Source organism: Vigna angularis, chromosome 10 (assembly GCF_016808095.1).
Source record: "Vigna angularis cultivar LongXiaoDou No.4 chromosome 10, ASM1680809v1, whole genome shotgun sequence".
NCBI lineage: Eukaryota > Viridiplantae > Streptophyta > Magnoliopsida > Fabales > Fabaceae > Vigna > Vigna angularis.
Genome location: NC_068979.1, coordinates 31,425,115 through 31,452,102, shown reverse-complemented (window position 1 = coordinate 31,452,102; position 26,988 = coordinate 31,425,115). Strand labels below are relative to the sequence as shown.

General features: G+C 38.2%; 1 protein-coding gene across 1 annotated transcript; it reads right to left on the bottom strand.

Annotated features, from left to right (window-relative positions):
• Positions 1-255: 255 nt before the first annotated feature.
• On the bottom strand, positions 256-2,003 carry LOC108335816 (protein CANDIDATE G-PROTEIN COUPLED RECEPTOR 7). Its single transcript, XM_017571987.2, has one exon. The coding sequence runs from the start codon at positions 1,892-1,894 to the stop codon at positions 581-583; it is 1,314 nt and encodes a 437-aa protein (XP_017427476.1). The 5' UTR covers positions 1,895-2,003; the 3' UTR covers positions 256-580.
• Positions 2,004-26,988: the final 24,985 nt, after the last annotated feature.

Here is a 26,988-nt window from a genome sequence, read left to right as displayed (position 1 = left end):
TGCTAGGGCCCAGGTACCCACTTTAGAATTTCCCCTTCCCAACCCCAAACCTAGGATACCGGATTTCCTATTGTATCGATAAAATTCCACAACAACAACCGTGATTCTTTCATACTATTAGCGCAGGGATGAAGCTGATTTGACACTTCTGCCTATACCTTCAAGAAAACTCAGAAGTCCAGTGATAATACCAATGCTTCCGATAAATTTAGAGTAATGGTACTAATGATCGAACAAATTCCAATGCAACCGAAGTTTGAAGGTAGAAGATAATTATAATAAAAACAATCATGACAAAAAAATGTTTGTAAGGTATCCGTATCAATACTTAGACGACGTGATATATGTTCATAGCACTACACAAGGGTTTTAGGATATTATGACACTAGTTCAAAAAACTGGCATGAGTCCAGAACACAAAATATAGAACAATGATTTATGAATAATGACTATATCCATAAAATGTAACTTAAAAATTTCTAACTGTCGTTGAGATGAAACCTGAGCATTGCTGAACATCGTACCGAGTTGTTCAACACCTGAATCGGGAAAAGCTCAATGTTTTTGTATTTTGACAGAATTACAATTCAAATTCATCTTCAAGCTTCAATGACTCGGCAGCAGCCTCTTCCTCTTCGTCATCGATGACAAAATAAGGATTGTGAGCTTCAGGTTTGAACTTGTAGCCGGTGAAGATGTAGAAAGCAAGCGTGGCTAACTCAGCAGCAACCACACTGGTCCAAGAATAGCGATAGGATGTTATGGTCTCCAAGGCATAAACCACAACCCTGGTGAAGTATATGTAACAAATGACGACGATGTAATAATGACGGAAGAGGGTAAGCTTCATCAAATTAACAGCGGCCTTGCCGTCGGTCCTGGCAGCCTCACGGAGGTTCTTGATGGACCAGACAATGGGGAAGAGCACGGCGCAGCAACAAACGACATCTACGAGGAGGAAGACCTGTTTCCAGGTAACCCAGTCGTGGCCGTAGGGGCCACTCTCGTCAATGACAACCTGAGCAATGTTAGCGATGACTTGAAGGGGGATGACAATCATGAGAACCTTCTTTTCCTTATCCTGAAGGAAGGGCTTGAGGAAGGACCAGCCGGTGCCAATCAAGACAATGAGAGTGAAGAGAGAAATGCCCTTGAGGAAGCTAAAGATGTAAAAGATGATATCCCAGCCGTGGGCGCTGCCTGTGCGCTTGATGTAGGATTTGTCCTCGGCCTCACACAAGAGATTCAAAGCCTTCAAGATGACGACGGCAAGCATGAAGTAATGGATGCGGAATGCGGTCAATCGCTTCTTGTAGAGCACGCTGATCCAAATAGCAGCCAAAGCGAAATACACCAGCGACAGCAGGAAATAGACCTTGGGAAGGATGGTTCTCCCAGCAGAAAGGTAATCGCGGGTGTTGCTCCTTCCGTCCAGATTGTACATGGCAGATTTAACATCCATGCTCACTTTCAGCTGCTGAGGGTGGCAGTTGGCGAACACCAGGTTGTACTGATCGGCGTCGTTTTCTTTGTACTCGATGTTGAAAGACTCTTTGCCGTTCAGAGAATTAAAGGTGTATACGGACTTCACGAGATCTGATTGAAGGGTGCACCGAATCTCACCATCCTCCAGCTGCTGGAGGACATGGAGCCAAGAATCCAGGGTGCAGAGAAAGAAGCCAACCTTTGAGAGGTCCAAATTGGAATTGGAGAGGGAGATTCTGGAAACAGTGAGCTCAAGACGACCCTTGTGGGTGAACCCAAACTGATCGAAGGGAACAATGGGCCGATCGTCGTTTCGAACCTCAGAGAAGCGGATCTCTGAGAGGGACAAGGGGAGAAGGCCCAGTACGAGGAGGAGGAAGAAGGAGCAAGATGAAGACCTCATCCTCATCACCAGTTGGTGAAACCTTCAGATAGATCAGATCTGCCAATTGCTATCGATATTGCTGATAAGCGTCAAATAGTCGGCAATGCAGCTATATCTAAATCAACTAGTTCCTATACCGTGGAATGCACGAAAATGGTAAATAAATTTTAATATTATAATTAATGAAATATTTGTAAAAATATAATGATCTTGCTTTTTATTAACAATTATAAATAACTATATTATTTTATAACATTTTAATATTTAATAATATAAATATTTTTTATAACAAATATAAAATTAATTAACTTTATATGTAATTTTGAATTAAAAAAATAATAATTATGAATAAAGTATTAAAAAATCTATATATATATATATATATATATATATATTAACTTAAATTATAATTAAATATTTTTATTTATAATGAATTAAAACAATATGTTAAGTTTGGAAGTGATCATTAATTGTCTTAACAAACCATTAGAACTTTTTTAAAATGCCTTTTGTAAGAATTTAAGTGAGAGTGGATAAGGTGAAGATCGAGATGGATGGCCTAGGTGATTCGTGTATTGTAATGCTAATTAGCTTTCATTTTTGTATTTTGGACACGGGATGCAGAACTCCTTTGTACCTGGTAGTTTTCATTTTTTACTTGTTTATTAAGATGTCGAGCTCTTCTATACTCAGTAGCTTTTATTTTTGTACTTGATTATTGAGATGTTGAGCTCCTCTATATCTGATAGCTTTCATTTTTGTAGTCAATTATTGGGATGTCGAGCTCCTATGTACCTGGTAGCTTTCATTTTGTTGATTTGCCCTAATTCAAGGGCTTTTAGGGCCTTGCTTGAAGGTTTTTCTTATGTTGCAGTTCTAGTAATTTGTTTTCATGTGACAATTCTAATAACTTGAGTGTCAACTAAGTGTTCTTTTTCTCATGTTAAAATCTAGTAACTTTGAGTGCCAACTCCGTGGTTTTTTTTCTCATATTATAATCTAGTAACTTTAATTGTCAACTTCGTGGTCCTTTCTCATGTTACAATCGAGTAACTTTGAGTGCCAATTCTATAGTCTTTTACTTATGTTACAATTTAGTAACTTTGAGTGCAAACTCCGTGAAAGCATAGGAAAAACACTAAAGGGGGTGAATAGTGTTTTTTAAATTATTTCACAAAGCAGTGTCTAATAATTTTTAAAGAGAATGTATAACTATTATAAGATGTTCGTATGTTGGGTTTTATAAGATGAGTAAATGGAAAACGTTCTGAATAGGAAAGCAATAAACCACAAATTTTTATACTGGTTCACTCAACCTGAGTTACATCAAGTTCTCCCGTAAGAACTCTTAAGATATTCCACTAATATTTTTCAAGATTACATGAGTTTTACCTGTCCACGATCTCACCGAGTATTCTCATCACTCTTGGTTTACAATAACTATTCTAACCACTCTTGGTTCCCTAGTCAACACGACTAGACTAAGTTTAACCACTTCTAGTTTGAACATATACAACACGTCTAGACAAGTATTTTAATTCTCTTCAAAATTTACAACACAAGCAGTGTTAAGAATAAAAGTACAGATGATAACTCTCAAGGAGAGGATATAGACAGTATGAGGTGTTCAATATTTTGCTAAGATTTTTCTCTCAAAAGATATTGAGCTTCAAACGATATATAAGCACTACAAGCTTTTCTTTTTATTCCTTTTTCACGTTTATATTCTTCTTATGCTATCTTTCTAGCGCTATCATCAACGACTACTTCTCTTCAAGTTGTCTTCTATATATATAGTTCTCTTGAACGATGACCGTTAGACAGAAAATTTTACTTTTGGAGAACTAGTAGCCTTTAGATGTGAAGTCAGACTTTAGTCTACTTTGTAGGGTTGAAAGATTTTTCTTATAGCCTTAAGTGAAGCTTGAGCTTGTACGATATGACAAAGTAGATGGCTTCAAAGAAAAAATTCTCATAATGTTTTTATTCTCTCACAATATCTTTTTCTTCGATACGGTGATTCTGATCATATCTTCTACTTTATTAGTCTACATGAATATCAAGAAACAAAGTATACAAGCATTAAATTACTTTTTCGTACATATATTAAATGTTTTGAATGTTGATAAGCGTTAGACAGTGTAGTGTGTTCAAGACATTTTATCATTTTTCATTTCATTCATAAATACATCATTTGGTAAGACATATAACATGTATAATCATTAGATGGTATAAATATAAGATCTTTTTCAAAGGCTAAAGCATTTAGCGGCCATTCATCAGACAATATTTTCTTTAGAAGGCTTTGCTTGATATAACATTGTATTAAATAAAGACTTCTTTTAACTTTAGTGTTATATAAGAGACAAACTTTTGTTTTTATATGACGTTAGCTTGTTTTGCTTATATAGTTTATTAGATGATTTCAAAGAGAGATACTTTCTTTCAGATGTTGTTTATGATTTTTTGATTCATTTAAATATTTTGGTCTAGAAAATGTTATTTATAAGATTGACTTCAAACATTATAAAATAGCTCTTCATTGGACGCTACTATTTTAAACAACTTCTCGTATACAACAATATTTCATTTAGCGCTTTTTGTTAAACTTTAAAACCTAGATTGCTTAGATAGTCTATTCTTTAGACGATCCTGTCTTAATACTCTATGGTCTTTTCCTCATGTTAAAATCTAGTAATTGTGAGTGCTAACTTTGTAGTCTTTTTCTCATGTTACAATCTAGTAATTTTAAGTGTCAACTATGTGGTCTTTTTCTCATGTTATAATCTAATAACTTTGAGTGTCAACTTTGTGTTTTTCTATGGAATGAACATGAATCAAAAATGGGGGTTTTTATTAGAAATCAAGGTATGTCTCATTAGAAATCTTGCCCGACAAAACCCACCTTAGGGAAAAATTTGGTCGAATAAAAAAGAGTATACACATCCTTATAATAGATCTTTAAAAGTTAAAAGCAAAGATGATAAGAAAAAGGCTCATATAACATGACACATTTAGTTGTAATAGGCTTTCAAGTGCGTGGCATTCCATGTTCTTGGGACGAGCTTTCCTCCAAGCTCTTCTAATTTGTAAGGATCATTTTAGAGAGAGTCTTCCACATGAAAGAGACCTTCCCAATTGGCAGCAAGTTTACCTCTAGTTTGACAAGTGCCTAGTATTAGTAGATTTCAATGATGATTTGACACTTATCTTGCTTTGATTTTGTATAAAATGTTTGATAGCTACAAAAATTTCACTCGTTTTGTAGGATTAGAAGAATCCAGGGAGTTAAGTATTCATTTTAAAGAAAGAAGAAGAATTCAAACACTTTTAATGAAATCTACCACAACACGACTGCAACGCCATTTTTTAGGGCTTGAGCACAAAGAAAACCCAACAAAGAAGATTTCCTTTGATCCTAGCCTGAGGCTTGAGCCATGGAGAATTCTTCACTATGAAGTAATGTCAGGTAACTCCAACCTAAATATTCACAGCTTAAGCCATCAAGGAAACTCACAATGGGAGGAAACCTCATGGTTGGCGCCATGGATCACCGCTTGAGCCACATTGTCAGAGTTTATAAATATCAGCACTCTGGACAGATTTGAGAGACTTCGAAGTGACCTTTAGGACTTTAGTTTTAGATATTATTGATAGCACTTTAGGATGAGTGCATATTTATGCCCACATTTTAGGTTTAATTTCAAAATTTTGATAGAAATTTTTGTGTTTAAATAATTGATTTGAATAGAATTTGTGACAATTGGACTTATCGAGTTTGAGGATTAAAAGGTCTTAAAAAATTATTTTTAGTTGCACAAATTATTTTTGGATATTCTATTGTTTGTTGATGTAGCTAAAGTTAAATTTTGATTAATTCAAAATGTGAAATTAAATTGTTCTGAGTTATAAAACAAATATGAAATCATAAATTCCGGAAAAAATATGTCCTACATTTTACTTATACACTACATTTCCAAATGGGCCAACCACAAAATTTGTTCTACACCTCCTATATGTCCATTTACACCCGTCCTACTACTTATAAAAGAATATTCAACCAAATATTGCCATGTGGCAGCATCCTAAACACACAAGCCAAACCAATGGTAGGTTTCCACATCATCATCATCTTCATCCCAACCTGCACAAAAAAACTAGATCAACAGCCACCATGTCAGAACAACACTGGCGGCACATGAAAAACAAATCTAGAACGATGTCATTGTTTACAAGTCGCGCCACCACAACATCTTCCTTGGACATTCGCGAAACCCATCATCGCACCTCAAACCTGCAAAAATCACCTCCTTCATTGCGTCGCTATGTATCTTCTCCATTGACGTCGTCAACAAGTTCCAACATCATGAAACCAAACGCTATGACATCGTGAACCATTGCGCCACCATGGCAACCACACTTACAACAAGAAAAAATCAGAAACCAACGCCATATCAAATCACGAACCAAAACCCCCAAATCATGACAATAGGGAACCTTGAATCTGTTGAAACAATCGGTACCGATTTTATGCAGCGAAAATATTAAAACAGAGTACAATACAAATTGTTAAAAGCAAATAGCTTGTTCGGTCAATTTAAAAAATGGTTCCTTTAATTTTCTTATAAACTTTTTATCAAACAGTTGATGAGCAGAAAATATAAGAGTGTAAGGAGTAGAAAAATCACACAAATGATTTTTATCCTGGTTTGAATCAAAAGATTCTACGTCCAGTCATTAATCACTATGAATAGTGATTAACTTTTTCACTAAAATAGTTTCACAATTACAATGAAAGTGAATAGAAAATAACAATAACAAAAACACCTTCTGTCGCAACCGGAATCGCGACGGGACGACGATCCAAAAAGAAACGGGTTTCGAAAAGAGATTTTGGAGTCGCCACCATAGTTTATTCTGGAAAACTACGGAAAAACCATAAAATAATAAGACACGGTCCGCGAAAACCAGATTCTGGGTTCGGGAGTCGGTTACGCGTAGGGAAGGTATTAGCACCCTACAGCGCCTGCCCGAGGGCAGTACCTTTAACTAAATGCGCGAATGTGATGTGGTTTTCAAAATGTTTAACTATCCCCTAAAATAAAATTCTAAATAAACAAAATATATTTTTTAGTTTTTTGGGCCCGACAAGGATTGACCTTGCTCCTACGTATTCTCATTCAAAAAGAGAAATCAGGGTTACGTAGTTCTAGCTGAGAGATTACTTGTAGTTTGGGAATATTTTAGTATTTTTAATAAAGAAGGAAAAGGTTTTCTAGCACAAGGCCTACGCGAGCGGTCGCACGTGTGCTTAAACCTTTTCAAAATATTTTTATTTGATTTTTAACTTTTGTAAAAGAAAAGAAAAAGATTTTCAGCACAAGGCCTACGCGAGCGGTCGCACGTGTGCTTAAACCTTTTCAAAATATTTTTATTTGATTTTTAACTTTTGTAAAAGAAAAGGAAAAGGTTTTTTAGCACAAGGCCTACGCGAGCGGTCGCACGTGTGCTTAAACCTTTTCAAAATATTTTTATTTGATTTTTAACTTTTGTAAAAGAAAGGGAAAAGATTTTCAGCACAAGGCCTACGCGAGCGGTCGCACGTGTGCTTAAACCTTTTCAAAATATTTTTATTTGATTTTTAATTTTTATAAAAGAAAAGGAAAAGATTTTCAGCACAAGGCCTACGCGAGCGGTCGCACGTGTGCTTAAACCTTTTCAAAATATTTTTATTCGATTTTTAACTTTTTGTAAAAGAAAAGGAAAAGATTTTCAGCACAAGGCCTACGCGAGCGGTCGCACGTGTGCTTAAACCTTTTCAAAATATTTTTATTTGATTTTTATGGAGAATGAAACAAACAAGTCTAACCGATATAAATAAAACAAAAGCGTGTGGACTATCATAAAGGGGTTACATACAGTAAAAACTAATAACCAAACAGATAATAATAAAAATAAAGAAACAAAAGCATAAAAATAAAGCAAGAGAAACAGCCCAACAAGAATAGGGGTGCAAAGATAAAAACCAGAGGTGCGGAGTAAAATTGAAGCTCTTTAGTTTGGGCCAAAACCTTTTTTCTCCAACTTTGTATCTGCCAAGGTGTAAAGATGAGAATGGAGGTGCATCCCGAAATGCGTGCTCAGGTCCAATTCCCTTTTTTTTATTTTTGTTTGCAGAAACAAAATGGGTTTCAACCCAAATGGAAGGGGGTGCGAATGGAGTTACGCGTGTGGCAGGAAGGGAAGGGAAGCAAACCGCACCAGGCCCAAGGCCTCTTAACCCTAATCAGAAACCCATTAGGGGTTCCTCCAACTTCATCTCATTTGTGTGAGCAACGCCGAGATCCAGGTCTTCTCCTCTGAATGAAAGAACACAGAGACACTCATCTCTGCCACCCACGGCCATGACTCAGCCTCCACTCCAACCGGCCACCGCTAGCCGCGGTTCGCGGCGTCGCCAATGACGACACCCGCCGCTGGAGCTACCACCGTCCACGGCACTAGGTCTATCTCCTCCTTCTTATCTTCGCGCTCCCTGTTCCTCACGGCTGGCCAAGAACATTGCCGGCGACAACGCCAATGTTGGAAGCGCCGTCGCCCTCTACGACCCTCCTCCTTCCGCGCTCTCTCTTTCACGCGTGGGACCGAGACTCAACTACGACGAGACATCATCGCCGTTGCTCGCCACTCCGCTGTTGTAGGCACCTCCGCTGCTACAGGTGCTCGTTGTGACGCTACCTCGAGCAAAGAGCGTCGCCGCGGATCAGCAACTTCGTCTTCTCCAACGCGAACCTCGCTTCACCGAACCAGCCACCATCAAGACGCCTATCAATCTTCTGGAGCTTCATCACGCCAAACACTGACTGCTAGCATGCCATCATCGTCATCCCAACCAGAGCCCAACCGCCGTCATCGTCGCTGACTGAAGTTTCGTCAGTGTCATTGTCGTCACTTTTCCCTTGTACAATGTGAGACCAAATCCTTGGTTGGGTTTACCTCTTTACAGCATCGCTGCCAGACACGGCTCCTTACCGGTACTGTTGATCACCATCACTAGACCACGACATCGTGGCTGGAGGTACAGTGTTTCTTGCTTGAGGATTCCATTTTGCCGATGATTGGAGATGGCTTTAGTATAGAACGAATGAGGTTGGAGAAATGATTTTTTTGTTGAAGAAGATGGTAGGGGAAATGAAGAAGGTGAAGTATGAAGAGAAAATAATGAGTACTGTGTTGTTGTCTTAGAATTGCAGGTGATGAAAGGATGTCGTTGGGTGATGAAAGTGGAAGAAGAAGGTGAGGCCGTAGTGTAAGAGGACCTGAAGATGAATATGGTGAGTGTTTGAAGCAATGGCCAATGGCCAAAGGTGAATGATGGATTCTAAAATGGAGATGAGGAATTGGGAGTGAATGGAAAAGTTGTTGGGGTGGTTACGGGTGTGTGAGGAGCAGAGGGGTGGTCGAGAGCAAAAGGGCAGTGCATGTGTCAGTGTCCGTGAGGGAGGAACCATTTTTCCTTTTCTTCTTTTGAGAAATAGGGTCTCCATGATCTTGCCTCTCTCTTTTTTTTATTCTTTTGTTTTCTCTTTTTTTTTTTTCATATAGAAAATCAAATGAAATAAAAAAAACAAATAATAACAAAAACAGAATTAAAATTATATAAAAAAACATAAAATAAGAGAGACCTATATTATTTAGTCATCCGGACGAAATTGGGTGTTGACAGCTGCCCCTCTTTACTTAGATTTTACTAGATAATATGAAAAGTTGATATTTTCGTATTATCGGAGTAAAAGCTAAGTAAAGAAAGAAACACTAATTTCGTCTGGATTTCCAAAAGAGAAAGATGGAAGAATAAAAAACTTATCCAAGCAAATACGATAATTGAATTCAAAGAAAAATGTCTTGATGCAACACAAGAGAGTTCGACCATTGTCTCGCAGAGGGCCAAACTTCACAAAATAGAAATTTAAAAACCGACCATTGCCAAGCGGAGGGCCGATAACAAAAAACTAAAACCTGGATTTGACCATTGCCTCGCAGAGGGCCAAACTCACAGAACAGAAATTTAAATCCGACCATTGCCATGCAGAGGGCCGATAACAGAAAACTAAAACCTGGATTTGACCATTGCCTCGCAGAGGGCCAAACTCACAGAACAGAAATTTAAATCCGACCATTGCCAAGCAGAGGGCCGATAACAGAAAACTAAAACCTGGATTTGACCATTGCCTCGCAGAGGGCCAAACTCACAGAACAGAAATTTAAATCCGACCATTGCCATGCAGAGGGCCGATAACAGAAAACTAAAACCTGGATTTGACCATTGCCTCGCAGAGGGCCAAACTCACAGAACAGAAAATTAAATCCGACCATTGCCATGCAGAGGGCCGATAACAGAAAACTAAAACCTGGATTTGACCATTGCCTCGCAGAGGGCCAAACTCACAGAACAGAAATTTAAATCCGACCATTGCCATGCAGAGGGCCGATAACAGAAAACTAAAACCTGGATTTGACCATTGCCTCGCAGAGGGCCAAATTCACAGAACAGAAATTTAAATCCGACCATTGCCATGCAGAGGGCCGATAACAGAAAACTAAAACCTGGATTTGACCATTGCCTCGCAGAGGGCCAAACTCACAGAAGAAAACTAAAATTCGACCATTGCCAAGCAGAGGGCCGTTACAAAAAGAAAAACTTGAGTTTAGGGTGCCAGGCGAAACTGGGCTTATGGGCCAGTATGGGAACTGGGCTTTGTGGGCCAGGTGAAACTAGGCTTTGGGGGCCAGTGTGAAAACTGGACTTTGAGGGCCAGTGTGAAAACTGGGCTTTGGGGCCAGTGTGGAAACTGGACTTTGAGGGCCAGTGTGAAAACTGGGCTTTGGGGCCAGTGTGGAAACTGGGCTTTTGGGGCCAGTGTGGAAACTGGGCTTTGAGGGCCAGTGTGAAAACTGGGCTTTGGGGCCAGTGTGAAAACTGGGCTTTGGGGGCCAGGTAAAACTGGGCTTTCAAATTTTGGAATTCTTGGAACTTGTAGTTTTGTGAAATAGTTTTTTTTTTTTTTTTTTTTTTTGTAATTTTTGACAAAAATTTGATTTTTGAAAAGACATCTGTGACCATTTCCAAAGAGAAGGTCCTAATATGAGGATAGGAGAAACAAAGTGTAAAGACCATGGTAGAATGTTGAAACACTAACTTAAAGGCGGTGAACAAAGTGTAAAGATGTGGGTGACAAAACCCCAAAATGAGAGAAAAAACATGATCAACATGAAACAACATGACTTGAAAGGGAAAACCATAATGTTACTCTTTTTGTATTTTTGAAGAAGGATTCGACAACCATTCATATCAATGAAGAGGGTTTCGATCCAAAAGATTTTCTTTTGATGGATGAATGCACACATATGGAAAACATTTGCTTTGTTTTTTTTTTTTTGGGTCATTCATCTTACTTGCAATCATCATCAAACTGATCTTTATTTTCAATGTTTTGTGAAATTGAGGAATGTCATACATTCGAGGTCTAATATTTGATATGATTACATTTTGACTTTTTCTTTTGTGACCTTAATGCACGCATGCTTGAATTTACTGGCAAGTGAGAAAAATGATAGATGTTTAGGATGGTTTGAAGAAGACTAGGACAACCACGTGGGCACATCATTCCTCATACACTCCTTGCCGAAGATGTGGTATGTGAATGTCAAAGTGAAACGGGATATCCCGAAAGTTGCCCCAGCATAGGGTATGGATCTTTGAAAACGGGTGAAAAGTTCAAGTGAGATTCGCAAAGCTGCCCCAGTCTTGAAATTATGGGTTGATAAATTTCAGGGCGAAGACGCGTGGTGAGATCTACAAAGCTGCCCCAGTTTTTTTTTTTTTTTTTTTTTTTTTTTTTTTTTTTTTTTTTTTTTTTTTTTTTGGCCCAGGGTTTAGTTTGGAAGAGGTAGTGGGCATGAAAAGGATCGGTTAAAAGGATGACCCCAATTGGTCTGATTTTCTTTTGCATGCTTTTGCCTCGTTGGCAAAGAGATCCCCTCTTCCTGAGACATTACTTTTTTTTTTCTTCTCTCTTTTTTTTTATTCATTTTCAAATTTTTTGTTCTTTTTGTTATATATATTTTTTTTGACACATTGCAAGTCATTTCGTCTTATCGCAAAATTAAGCTTTTCTGAAAATTTGAGCAAACATTATTCAATCTGTGTGGACTTTATTAAGCTTGTAATGTGGCTAGGGCTAGAAGGTATTGAAAGAAAGGGTTAAAGGCCCAAATGAATGTTTGTCAGATACATTTTTTGAAACAAGGGTTGTCATCTGGCATTGTGTCAACTATTTGACATTTTGAGCACTTTGCTTTTCTTGAACTCCATTTTTTTATTTTTTTTCATCATCACTTTGTGATTTTTTGTTCTCTTTTTTTTTTTTTTTTTTTTTTTTTTTTTTTTTTTTTTGGTTACCCTTTTGAAGGATTCCTCCGTTTGATCATTGAGTGCTCTTCAACTGCTTCCTAAGTTGACTCATACTGATGACAACCCTTGCTTGGGAATAATTTTGAAAAAGGATTTATTTTTGGCTCAAAACGGGGTGACAATGGATATATTTTGTTTTTTTTTTTTTTGGTAAAGAAAAAAAATGGCCACACATCATTTCAAATTCTGATTGCTTTCTTTTCAAAAGATTAATTCTACGACTAGATGACCTCAACATGAGTGATTTTTCCCTTTCCTTTTCTTTCTAGACCGCCCTTTTGGGTTTTCAATCTAGTGGACTTATTCTCCTTTTGAAAAATCTTTTATTTGTCTCAATGGGTTCAGGGATCACACAACTAGCACAAGCAAGGAAAATTTTGGCCAGGTCAATCTGCCCCAGTGTAAAGGCTTACATCATTACTAAGGGCAGTGACAGTGTTTGTTGGGGAACATCCTTTATTTTGGAACAGTGAAGGGTGAAGGTTTTCAAGCAAAATGCGCACAAACGTCTCGGGAGAAAGCGTCAAATTGTTATTTTTTGATTAAACACTTGACCTAAGAAAAACTTGACATCCCAATTTTCCTTTTGATCATTCATCATTTTTTCTTTTGCTCATTTCTATTTTCGAAAAACAAAAGTTTGACGATTTGCAAGAAAGATAAGTGACTCAAGATTGACTTTATTTCATTTTTTTTTTCAATTTTGTTTTCCTTTTTTTTTCACGATACCCTTTCAGGACTCGATTTCCAGCACTACTTGGAGAAACCCTGTAGTGAATGCTCGCATCCAAAGTCATGGATGAAGACGTGATACCAATGAGCATACTTCCCAGTAGCAAGACACTCCACAACATCAAATTCACTTGTACAATGACTTATGATTTCTTGTGTGATCTTAAAGCCCACTTCATTTCTTCATGGCATTTGTGGAGGCATTCTCAAGCCTTGCCTCAATGTTGGATTGACTTTCTTCACAATTTAATCATCTTGAATGAATCAAAGTTTGCCTTTGCGCTTGAACCACCAGCATTTTTGGTGGAATGACCGATAGCCCCTTCATGATAATCACCTTTTGTATATGATGCATCACGAGTCTTGTGGAAATGAGGCTTTACAGGCTTCATGTAACAAGTAAAGACCAAGCTTTTTATGCAGGAGACTTGGAAGAAACGTTGCATAAGTCCAAAGGTTAGGAGTGAAACTCATAAGCCCTTTGTCTTGATCAACATGTTTGCCTAACAGTTTGATGGGAAGTTGAGTTTGGGTCGAGTCCAATTTTGTCTCAAAGCAGTTTCAAAGGGTAGGCCAACGGTATTTGAGCAGTGGGATGTGATTGAGCTCTTTCTTCTCTCCTTATCCCAAGCTTAGACCATACTTGTTCACATTTACTGCCATGGTAGGACCTTGAGCGATCTCTTCAGTCTTCACACAAATTTTAATTCTTTATTTGATTATCACCAAGTTTGTAAAGCTTATGGAAACACTGCTCACCACGGTCTCACAGAAGGGTGATTACAGAGTATTGAGGAATATGGGAACCATTTCCTTGTCACTCTCATGAAACTTCATTTGAGCAACAGTCTCTTTACACCTTTGGCATATTCTTTGAACAATTTAGACTCCTTCATTAAGGTCTGCAGTTGTAATCAATCAAGTGCCCCATCCCTGATATATTTGTACTGCCTCAAGAAAGCATCCACCAAATCCTCCCAAGACCGGATGCACGATTGTTCAAGGTGAGTGCCCCAGTTTGGTGTCATGCCAGCCAATCTACCTTAGAAGAAATGAATTAGCAACTTCACATGCGTGAACATTTTTTCCATACATCATGAGATGCCTCTGAAGACAAGTGATCCCTCCAGGTAATTTAAACTTTGGGAGGTATCACCACCTCTGAGACTAAGTATAGCCTTGCAACATTTTCAAAGTTAAGGCTTCCTCCAACTTCTATGACTCTTGCCCTTTTCCAGCATTTCCAATTTACATCTGTCAACCTCAACATCCATTGGCGTAACGCCATGAGGAGAAGATTTCAACTCGGGTTGCTTTGTCATTGTCTTGCTCACTACATTGGGCTGAATCATTTTTGCAGGGACCATGAAAGTGGTTGCCCTAAGCTTGTTTCTTCCTTGAACTGTGTTATATTCTGCCTTTTGAGTGCAAAGTTGTCCCGAGTCCACTCCCAAGGGTGTAATGTAATTCTAGGGGAGACCATAAGGAGGGAAAGTTTGTGCTCTTGGAACTCTTTGTTGCGCTCATGATGCGCGCGAATCTACAAGGCTTTGTAAGACATTCAGGGCCTCTAGGATTTGGCTCATTTGTCTCTTCAATTGTTGGATATCGACTTTCATCCCTTCTTGAACTTCTCTTTGGTTCTCCAAGATTTGTTAACTGGTTCGATTCCTTTAGGGTATCTTGGATGTTTAGCCGTATTTTTTTTTTTTTTTTTTTTTTTTTAAGTTTTTTTTTTTTTTTTTTTTAGATGAAACAAATTAAGAAAAAGAAAAAAAAAATGAAAAGAAAAAGAAGAGACAATGTAGTTCAAATACTCTAGTCGGAAATTATAAAGTCGCGAAAATATTGCTCCGGTGTAATTTGGAAATTAACATGAAACAAAGTCAATAAGGTGATTCATCATTCAGAAGTTCCCAAGACGTGAGACATAGGATGTATTGGTCAACCATCTCAGGCTTTAGCCATAACATTCTTCATTTCTCTGATAAGTTCCCTGCAGCAATTGAGGAATGTTTCAATCCCCTTAAGCGGGTTGATGATTGACATTACAGACTCAGCATCAGCTAAGAACTTAGGGATGTTTTCAATGGCTTCATCGGCAAGGGAAGCTAGCTGTGAGAGACGTCACTTCCAATTCTTTATATCTTGTCCTTGTTCAATGACATGCTCTTTCATCTGAATCATTATTTATGGATGTCTCCTTTTTAGCTTGATGCTAACATTCTTTTTCTAGTTTCTCAAATGTTGTTTTCGTCTGCTGCTCAGCACTACGAAGTTTTTTTTTTTTTTTTTTTTTTTTTTTTTCGGTAAGCAGGGATTGACTTGAATGGTAACTTGATTGTCCTAACCTTCTCTGCGATTCATTGGCTAAGGAAATCTTTATTAAAAGTCCATTATCTTGGATCTCCCTTGAAACGAACAACATTCTTGTAAGCGTTCTTAACTCGATGAAGCATTTTAGCAAAAGTTCATTCCTCACAACATAAAATGGCCATGAAAGAAGATGAAGAAACCAAGAGGGAAAAGGGAGTGTTCCCACGAGTCCTAGCAGCCTTCCAAGCTCTCCTCTAAGTGAGATGCATCTCCAAAGAACCAAAGACCGTAAGCCCTTCGTATTTCTGGATTAAATAGACACATCAGCAAAATTGCGCCCGTGGAAAAATCGACAGCAGACGAGCGTTCACTGACATTTGGACGAGCGTCCTATTTTCTGGCCTGGACGAACGTCCTAAATCTTGGACGAGCGCCCTCTTATCCCACTGGACGAGCGTCCTCTTCTACTGGCCGATCGTCCATTTCTGCCTGGACGATCGTCCTCTCTAAGAGTCCTGGACGAACGTCCTCTTCTCACGTCATCTGGACGAGCGTCTTCAAAACGAGCGTCCTCTTCTACTTCAGGACGAGCGTCGTCTTCAAAACGAGCGTCCTCTTCTGCTCTAGGACGAGCGTCGTCTTCAAAACGAGCGTTCTCTTCTGCTCCAGGACGAGCGTCCATTTCTGCCTGGACGATCGTCCTCTCTAAGAGTCCTAGACGAACGTCCTCTTCTCACGTCATCTGGACGAGCGTCTTCAAAACGAGCGTCCTCTTCTGCTCTAAGACGAGCGTCCATTTCTGCCTGGACGATCGTCCTCTCTAAGAGTCCTGGACGAACGTTCTCCTCTCACGTCATCTGGACGAGCGTCTTCAAAACGAGCGTCTTCTTCTGCTTCAGGACGGGCGTCGTCTTCAAAACGAGCGTCCTCTTCTGCTCCAGGACGAGCGTCCATTTCTGCCTGGACGATCGTCCTCTCTAAGAGTCCTGGACGAACGTCCTCTTCTCACGTCTTCTGGACGAGCGTCTTCTTCAAAACGAGCGTCCTCTTCTGCTCTAGGACGAGCGTCCATTTCTGCCTGGACGATCGTCCTCTCTAAGAGTCCTGGACGAACGTTCTCTTCTCACGTCATCTGGACGAGCGTCTTCAAAACGAGCGTCCTCTTCTGCTTCAGGACGAGCGTCATCTTCAAAGAGCTGGACGAACGTTCACTTGGCGTCACTCTTGCGCCGAGCGTTTCGGCATGTGTGACGAGCGTTTCTGCGTGCCTTGTGGTTGATTCATCTCTATAATTTGTTGGAGACTCTTCCAAGCTCGTTTTTAGCTCCTGCAATGATATATAATCTGCGATCTATGCTGCCAAGGGACACGCCATTTAACTTGTTCTTCGTTTAAACTTGCACAAAGTTGCGCCCATTCATTTGCTCCTTTCACATTCGGTTTACTCTGCAATAACTCGTCCGTGGGGTACGGGGAATTTAAGGCGTCTCGGGAAATGAACCACATATACAACACTGGTAGACAACATAACATCTTTCCCCCCTTAAGTTCGTAACAACGATTAAGGGTCCCATAAACTTCATCCAGGATGGCACTGACTGGATTCTCACAGCGCTCTTTATATCCCACAAATGCATTCGTAGCGGCATAATTGACGAGGTTTTTGACATTTGGGAAAAAGCATGACACCATAGAGGACCAGAGCCAATACATCCATAAATGTTTCCTACTTTTCCTCTTCATCCAAACGCTGCATGTATCCCTCTAGGTATCCCTCAGGAACGCCCCTCACTCTACCCTTGATTGTGACCTCACTTTCCAAATGCATAGGGTGAACTTTCATTATCCTCGCTATCTGTAAGATAGGGATATACTGCCTAATGTAGTTGTAAGGAATTTTTCCTTCAAGAGGTATATCTAAGATTTGCTCGAATTCTTCTACCATAGGCACCAATTGGAAATCCCAGAAAGTGAAACATCTCAATGGTGGTTCATAAGACTGGGCTAAAAGAGTAATGGCCGGTGTTTGAACTTCCACCTCTAACAGGCTCAACAAATTCCCATACTCCTTCCTGAATGCATCCTTTTGGGTTGTCTCCATTTTCTTCAGCAGTTCTCTCAGGCCATCCATATTACCCTTCCTTACTTCAATGGCTATCCTTTCCTTTAAAATGTCTGAACTTGAACCCCCCTTGACTTCAGATCTCATGTTAATTTCCATTTTATCTCAAAGGCTTAGTCACAAATTTATAATTTCCTGACTAGAACCAGTGACAAGACTATAAAAATGCATGAGAAAAAAGAAAGAAAGAAAAGAAAAAGGTGTATAAAAACGGTATAAAGATATGTACAAGGTGTTGGATTTTATTAAGAAACAATGAGGATTATAAGGCTGCACACATCTCCCTTTGTGCCCTAGATAAGGTTCAACGCTTCGGATTCGAGGTCAACCATATGCAATCTCACAAGGATGATTCCCTGAACCTAAAGGTCAAAGGTCACTAGAGCTATGGCCCCCTTCATAGCATCTCCACAACAGTCGAGTAATCAACTAGGTGTGGAAACACATATGAAGAGAACAGACTCTAGTTGGAGTTCTCACGATAGCCAAACAGGAAGTACATCCCAGAGTGACACCGCTACACAACTCCTCTAATTCTAAGCTACGCTCAGACCCGGGTATAGGGCCCCACTCATGATATGCTAGAAGTGTGTGTGTGAAGGGAGAAAATTATGCACACCCAAACCCTCACCTGCAAAACAACCAGAAAAATTCCCAGGCAGATATAAACATATTGTCTACCCTAGGGTTCAATATTCAACAGTTATTTACTCACATGCGATTATTCAAATATCAAAGATAGATAAAGAAAAAGGGAAGAAAAACATAAAGAAAAACCACATTGAATTCGCACATATAGTTAAATGGCTTGACTCTCTAAAAAAAATTCCCAGTGGAGTCGCCATCTGTCGCAACCGGAATCGCGACGGGACGACGATCCAAAAAGAAACGGGTTTCGAAAAGAGATTTTGGAGTCGCCACCATAGTTTATTCTGGAAAACTACGGAAAAACCATAAAATAATAAGACACGGTCCGCGAAAACCAGATTCTGGGTTCGGGAGTCGGTTACGCGTAGGGAAGGTATTAGCACCCTACAGCGCCTGCCCGAGGGCAGTACCTTTAACTAAATGCGCGAATGTGATGTGGTTTTCAAAATGTTTAACTATCCCCTAAAATAAAATTCTAAATAAACAAAATATATTTTTTAGTTTTTTGGGCCCGACAAGGATTGACCTTGCTCCTACGTATTCTCATTCAAAAAGAGAAATCAGGGTTACGTAGTTCTAGCTGAGAGATTACTTGTAGTTTGGGAATATTTTAGTATTTTTAATAAAGAAGGAAAAGGTTTTCTAGCACAAGGCCTACGCGAGCGGTCGCACGTGTGCTTAAACCTTTTCAAAATATTTTTATTTGATTTTTAACTTTTGTAAAAGAAAAGAAAAAGATTTTCAGCACAAGGCCTACGCGAGCGGTCGCACGTGTGCTTAAACCTTTTCAAAATATTTTTATTTGATTTTTAACTTTTGTAAAAGAAAAGGAAAAGGTTTTTTAGCACAAGGCCTACGCGAGCGGTCGCACGTGTGCTTAAACCTTTTCAAAATATTTTTATTTGATTTTTAACTTTTGTAAAAGAAAGGGAAAAGATTTTCAGCACAAGGCCTACGCGAGCGGTCGCACGTGTGCTTAAACCTTTTCAAAATATTTTTATTTGATTTTTAATTTTTATAAAAGAAAAGGAAAAGATTTTCAGCACAAGGCCTACGCGAGCGGTCGCACGTGTGCTTAAACCTTTTCAAAATATTTTTATTCGATTTTTAACTTTTTGTAAAAGAAAAGGAAAAGATTTTCAGCACAAGGCCTACGCGAGCGGTCGCACGTGTGCTTAAACCTTTTCAAAATATTTTTATTTGATTTTTATGGAGAATGAAACAAACAAGTCTAACCGATATAAATAAAACAAAAGCGTGTGGACTATCATAAAGGGGTTACATACAGTAAAAACTAATAACCAAACAGATAATAATAAAAATAAAGAAACAAAAGCATAAAAATAAAGCAAGAGAAACAGCCCAACAAGAATAGGGGTGCAAAGATAAAAACCAGAGGTGCGGAGTAAAATTGAAGCTCTTTAGTTTGGGCCAAAACCTTTTTTCTCCAACTTTGTATCTGCCAAGGTGTAAAGATGAGAATGGAGGTGCATCCCGAAATGCGTGCTCAGGTCCAATTCCCTTTTTTTTATTTTTGTTTGCAGAAACAAAATGGGTTTCAACCCAAATGGAAGGGGGTGCGAATGGAGTTACGCGTGTGGCAGGAAGGGAAGGGAAGCAAACCGCACCAGGCCCAAGGCCTCTTAACCCTAATCAGAAACCCATTAGGGGTTCCTCCAACTTCATCTCATTTGTGTGAGCAACGCCGAGATCCAGGTCTTCTCCTCTGAATGAAAGAACACAGAGACACTCATCTCTGCCACCCACGGCCATGACTCAGCCTCCACTCCAACCGGCCACCGCTAGCCGCGGTTCGCGGCGTCGCCAATGACGACACCCGCCGCTGGAGCTACCACCGTCCACGGCACTAGGTCTATCTCCTCCTTCTTATCTTCGCGCTCCCTGTTCCTCACGGCTGGCCAAGAACATTGCCGGCGACAACGCCAATGTTGGAAGCGCCGTCGCCCTCTACGACCCTCCTCCTTCCGCGCTCTCTCTTTCACGCGTGGGACCGAGACTCAACTACGACGAGACATCATCGCCGTTGCTCGCCACTCCGCTGTTGTAGGCACCTCCGCTGCTACAGGTGCTCGTTGTGACGCTACCTCGAGCAAAGAGCGTCGCCGCGGATCAGCAACTTCGTCTTCTCCAACGCGAACCTCGCTTCACCGAACCAGCCACCATCAAGACGCCTATCAATCTTCTGGAGCTTCATCACGCCAAACACTGACTGCTAGCATGCCATCATCGTCATCCCAACCAGAGCCCAACCGCCGTCATCGTCGCTGACTGAAGTTTCGTCAGTGTCATTGTCGTCACTTTTCCCTTGTACAATGTGAGACCAAATCCTTGGTTGGGTTTACCTCTTTACAGCATCGCTGCCAGACACGGCTCCTTACCGGTACTGTTGATCACCATCACTAGACCACGACATCGTGGCTGGAGGTACAGTGTTTCTTGCTTGAGGATTCCATTTTGCCGATGATTGGAGATGGCTTTAGTATAGAACGAATGAGGTTGGAGAAATGATTTTTTTGTTGAAGAAGATGGTAGGGGAAATGAAGAAGGTGAAGTATGAAGAGAAAATAATGAGTACTGTGTTGTTGTCTTAGAATTGCAGGTGATGAAAGGATGTCGTTGGGTGATGAAAGTGGAAGAAGAAGGTGAGGCCGTAGTGTAAGAGGACCTGAAGATGAATATGGTGAGTGTTTGAAGCAATGGCCAATGGCCAAAGGTGAATGATGGATTCTAAAATGGAGATGAGGAATTGGGAGTGAATGGAAAAGTTGTTGGGGTGGTTACGGGTGTGTGAGGAGCAGAGGGGTGGTCGAGAGCAAAAGGGCAGTGCATGTGTCAGTGTCCGTGAGGGAGGAACCATTTTTCCTTTTCTTCTTTTGAGAAATAGGGTCTCCATGATCTTGCCTCTCTCTTTTTTTTATTCTTTTGTTTTCTCTTTTTTTTTTCATATAGAAAATCAAATGAAATAAAAAAAACAAATAATAACAAAAACAGAATTAAAATTATATAAAAAAACATAAAATAAGAGAGACCTATATTATTTAGTCATCCGGACGAAATTGGGTGTTGACACCTTCCTTCGACAAACGAACTGGAAGAGTGAGCAAGAACCTTCCTTCGACAAACGAACCGGAAGCAACAACTTTGTCATCTTGAAGAGAACCACTCCGACCTTTGACACACAAAGCGTGAGCTTCTCCTATTCACAAGACTTGACAAGAGCAAGAACTAGCATTTGAGAAGTTCCTCAGATTACACTGTATTCTCAAATTCGCAAAGTTGTCTTTTGAAGGTTCTAGCAAAGAGATTTATAATCTACTGGTCTGAAAATGAAAAGACGCATTTCAACTGCTAGTGATAATCGATTATTGTAAGTAATAATCGATTATATGCGAGACTTGGACCGGTTAGGATATTTAACTCGTCAACCGGTCGACTTGAGTTCTTCACCTTCGGCCGCTCGGTTTGAGCCCTGATTGCCTTCTGTCGTCCGACTTGTCTCCTTACAGCTTTTCAGCGTTCGGTGCTAATTGCTCGGTCTCGCTTTCCACCACTCGGCTCAATACTTGTAAACTTTCCAACTTTTAACATTTTTTTCTACACTGTTAGTTGGACACAATTTCGTTCGGCTTGTGTTAGACACCGTACGGTCCACAACTTGTATTCGGCCAGTGTTAGTGATCGTTCGGTATTCAATTGAGTTTCGCCAATGTTCAACTTTGTTCGGTCTTGAACAATGTTCGACTATGAACAATGTTCTGCCTTCAGCTGTGTTTGGCCTTCGTTTGATTGTAGTCGTTCGGCTTGCATCTGTGTTCGGCCATTAACTGGTAGTGATCGTTTGGTTTAAGAGATGCCTCTACTCGGTTGTCAGGTTCAATTCTTTCTACCACCACTTCACCTTCCAACCGCTCGGTCTCGTTCATGCCTTCTACCGTTCGGTCTTGGTCATGTCGTCTACCGTTCGGTCTTGATGTCTTCTCTTATACATAAATGCTTTTAAACTCATACAACAGAAGTCTTCTTATTCTTCACTTTGTAACATCATCAAAATCATTATCTTCAAGATACTAATGCTCCTTATTGGTAATAGAATCCACCACCTTAGTCACCATTTTCCACCTCTCATCCACCACCGTGAACCTTTGAGAAACCCAAATCACAGCATCCAAACCCTAAACCTCGAGCCTCATGTCCATCATCTTCCTCTTACCACGAAACTTGTGAATTGAAAACATTACATAACCAGTCCAAATCTCAAAACGCGAAGCCCAAATCGTGAATTGCGAAAGCCACCTAGATCATCGTGTCACCATTATATCGTGACACCACCAGCAATCATCACTTCGCAAACCTTCGTCTCCATCAACCACACACCATTGAACTATAATGTGGTAATCCCGAGTAGTCAATCTTGGTCAAAGTCTCAATTATGGTCAAACAAAAGGGCCTAAAGTGAAAATATCAATATCTTTTGAGTTTCTCTACAATTTTAGACAAAATAAGAAGGGCTAAATTGGGATTTTGGGAAAATTTTAGTTGTTGATAATTTATTAGATATTTTAAAAAATAATTAATTTAATTATATATGAAAATATCAACAGAAATATCTGTCAAATATTTTTAAAACTGATTAAATATATTAAATATTAGGATGATACTACATTATCAGATAAAAGATTTCATCAATAGAAAAGTTAGAATCTAAGCCCATCGAGCTCTATATAAAGGGACCAAGGAAAAATAGAAGAGGGAATTAACAACTCTAGTTTGGAGCAACAGTCATCACGTATACCTCTTTCTCTTACTTTTATTTTTATTCATCATTTATTCCACTCCAACCATGGAGGGCTAAGCTTCTATGGTTGTTCCACTATAATTTCAATATGGATACTGAGGTTAGGTTGAAATAATGTCTTTATTTTTTTTATTATTGATTTAAGTTATCTTTTTTTTATGTCTTTTATCACTCAATCACGTCAAAATTAATGGTTTTTACATCATAGTTAATTAGTAAGGTGTTTTAATCTACATGCATACTGATCATATAAGTCAAAAGGTTTTTAATTTTGGTTGAGAATATACTTTAATTGAATTTAGGAACTTTCGTATGATTGAATGAGTTTTTACTACCAATTGAGAGAATGTACTTTGATTAGTGGTAAATTTTTTAACAATAAGTAGTCAATAATGTACTTTGATTAATTAACTTTTAACTTGATTTGGAGATAAAAGAATATATATAATTAAACTTAATAAGATTTAATTGAGAATGTACTTTGGTTGAATTCATTATGAATAATTTAGAAAGGTTCAGAATCTACATTAGTTAACAGTAAGATTGCCATCAAATTAATTAAGAATGTACTTTAATTAATTTGAAATCAAAAAGCAATAATCAATTGAACAATAATCTATGGTTAACCGATAATGAATCTATTTTAGAAAAGTAGTGGAATTAGCCTATTCACTATCATTGTTTTAAAGTCTTTTATTTGTTACTTCATTAAATTCACACTTAAATAATCTTCAATATCAATTTCATTAGAATATATCTTTACTTTGATCTTTTAGAATTGCCATTGTGTTTTACAAACCTTTTGAGTAGGATTTCATAAGATTTAATTTTTGAAAAGCATTTCTATATTTAAGTTGTCCATTGTGACGTACCTCTCTTTCTTGGGAGTAGACCCAATAACATCTATTACTCATTTCTTACTTGAAATCTTTCTCCAAATCAAGAACAAAGGAAAAAAATAGAGGAACAACTTCAAGCGGATTGCGTAGTGCATGAGTCGAGCCAACCCCGGGAGAATTTTATCAGATTGAGTTGGAAGTTGAATGAAACTTGCGTAAGATACGAACAAGTTTGAAATTTGAGTGTTCTATTGATGGAGCATCTTCAACATCTAAAGCTACTACATATGCTATACCATTTTCGTCTTCTCTAGTTATAAACATATCATCTGCTCCTTCACCTGGTCCAGACCAAAACACAATGGCTCAAAGAATCATTAGACAGTTAACCACACCCAACAACACCATCATAAACACTTGATTTTAATGCAGGTGAACTGGACAAGACGTCATTGAGGAATCATACCAAAGGGTAGCGATCATAGGCTATAGATGCCAGTAATGGACCTATAGTTACACCTAAGCAATCTCCCAGGAATTGATCATCTGAAGTTGCATGTTTGGAGGTAGATCTGATGCAAGAGAGGGAAAATTTGTGAAGTCAAGCTTCCACACGGTTTAATCATTCAAAAGTCACTCGCTAGTATCTTAAACTGATTTGTAATTGATTTTATAACATTTTCACCAATACAAAGTTGTTTTCTATACATCAACTATTTTACAATTCTTCAAAACATCACCTCACCAAAATGTAAAACAAACAATAGCCAACACAATGTGACAAAAATCATAAACTGTAGTACAAAAAACCAAGCATAAATTAAGAATGCAAACCTGACCAAGGCACAAATCAATGCTTCCAATTGAAACGATAAAGTCACTTGATGTTTGATTTCTTGGAGATTTTCCCACCAAATTACCATAAAACCTTTGCACTTCAAAAACTCATATTTTGGAACTCACTAACCTCAAATTGTTTGATTAAATTTCAGAAAACAACTTCCAAATATCACGAATCCACATCACTATATGTTTAAGTGGTCACGTCAGCTAATAATTATGATATTGCTCACGTCGACACTTAGCCGTTAATGACTTAAACGCTCTTAATAAAAATAATTAAATTAAACATAAATTACAAAACTAAAGTCATATTAAACAAAGAAAAATAGTCTTATTGAACAAAGTTGACAAATATAAAAACAAAAAATATATTAAGAAAAGAAAAATATTAAACAAAGTTTACAAATACTGTAACCAAAGAAGATATAAAAAAAAGGGGTAATTTGGAGCTTCAAAATTAAACGGGCTGTTATCCCAAAGAACGTGGCAATCTTCGTCGCTTCTTCCCATTGTGCACTGGTTGTTGTGGCCAGGTCCAGAGATTGTTAGGGTTATACTTTCTGCCACTCACACGGCCACACACTCACCGATCTCACTGATCCACTTACTCCGGAGACTCACAGCTACCGCAGGTACGCTTTCACACGCACAAACTGTACGATTCAATTACTTTTTTAATTACCTCCAGAAAAAGAGATGGAATATATATATATATATATATATGTATATATTTATATATATATATATTTATATATATATATATATATATATATATTTATATACATATATATATATATATTTATATATACATATATATATATTTATATATACATATATATATTTATATATACATATATATATATTTATATATATATATATATATATATGTATGTATATTCCCTTTTACGATCGTGTTCTGTTTTTGTAACAGACTAGAACAAAACATAAAAAACCTGACTCTGTAATAGAGATCTTGAGTCACTCTTCAAATTCCAAAACTGAGTGTAGTTGAACTTTGAAGTGTATAAATTCATTGTTTTTGTGAGAACAACAAATTATTACTTTTCCCCTCAACGAAAATTAACGGGGTTTACGGACAAACCATTCGTCGGTGCGTGTACCTTATTCCCTGAGTTTTTGGTTGCTACTGCATGGTGTATATGTGTTCTGTACTGTGCAATTCCATCTGAGAATCTGGTATATAGTTCTTTATTTATGCTATTTTACCGGTTGCTAGCTAGTTACTCATCAACCTTATTCGTCTACCTTCATTAATTTGCTACATAGCATTCACGGTAGAGGTTTCTCGCATCGTCATCTTCCCTAATCAGTGTCAAAGATTCCCAGTCAAAACTGATTTGGGTCCATTTTACGGTTTTTTCCTCATCTCTCCTATCCTCGAACAGAGTAGTTTTCATGTTTTCGTTCTTCCAACTGATATGAAAGCAATGCATTCTCACAAGGGTAAAGATTAATTACTCATTAGGGTACGCGCGTGCATGTGTCTATATATATATATATATATATATATATATATATATATATATATAAACATGGGTAGATAGATATAGATATATTTTCTGAATGATTTTAAAGATACTTCCCTTATTTTATTTTCGTTTAAGATTAGTAACTTAATGAGTTACTAATGATTAGGGCAAGGAGTACTTAGTATTACCCTAGGAGGAACTTGACCTCTCTATTTATAGTTTTTTAATTGCTTCAAAGTGCATAACCCTGTTATCGGCTTGACATATGTAAAGTATGTGTACCTCTAATGTCGTTCCTAACTAAGTAAACCATATATACTTATGAAATCTGTTTGAAGAAAATGTAAATTAAGGTGGATATATATATATATATATTCTTTTTTATACCTTTTTCCATGGGTTGATATAGTTGACAGCGGATTCTGTCATTCTCTGATGTTGCCATTTCTTTTAATGCTTGTTTGTCTTGATCCTTTTGTAGGCTTAATTAGGGTTATGTGGTGTTGCTGTTCCAAGGTGTGGAGATGGTGCTACTTGGGGAATTTAGGATCGTTATCCTTTTCCCATCTTTTCAACATTGTTGTGTTGTCAGAAATTGAAAAGCTACTTTCCTGATTGATCAGGATTTAGTTTTTGAAAAAAGCTAATTTGCTCTATTTGTTGTGCTTAGTTAAAGTGTAACAATATTTTTATTCACATATAGTTTTATTATATAATTTTTATTACTTTGTTGTCCTGTATATCTATGCACTATTTTATCAAGAGCTCAATCCACTTAGTTACTTAAGTTGAAAAGCTGAAAAAGGATTGTTTAACAATTGTATTATATTATAATCTT

Excerpts from the sequence above, each read along its gene's own strand:
- LOC108335816 (XM_017571987.2), bottom strand. The coding sequence starts at position 1,894 with ATGAGGATGAGGTCTTCATCTTGCTCCTTCTTCCTCCTCCTCGTACTG.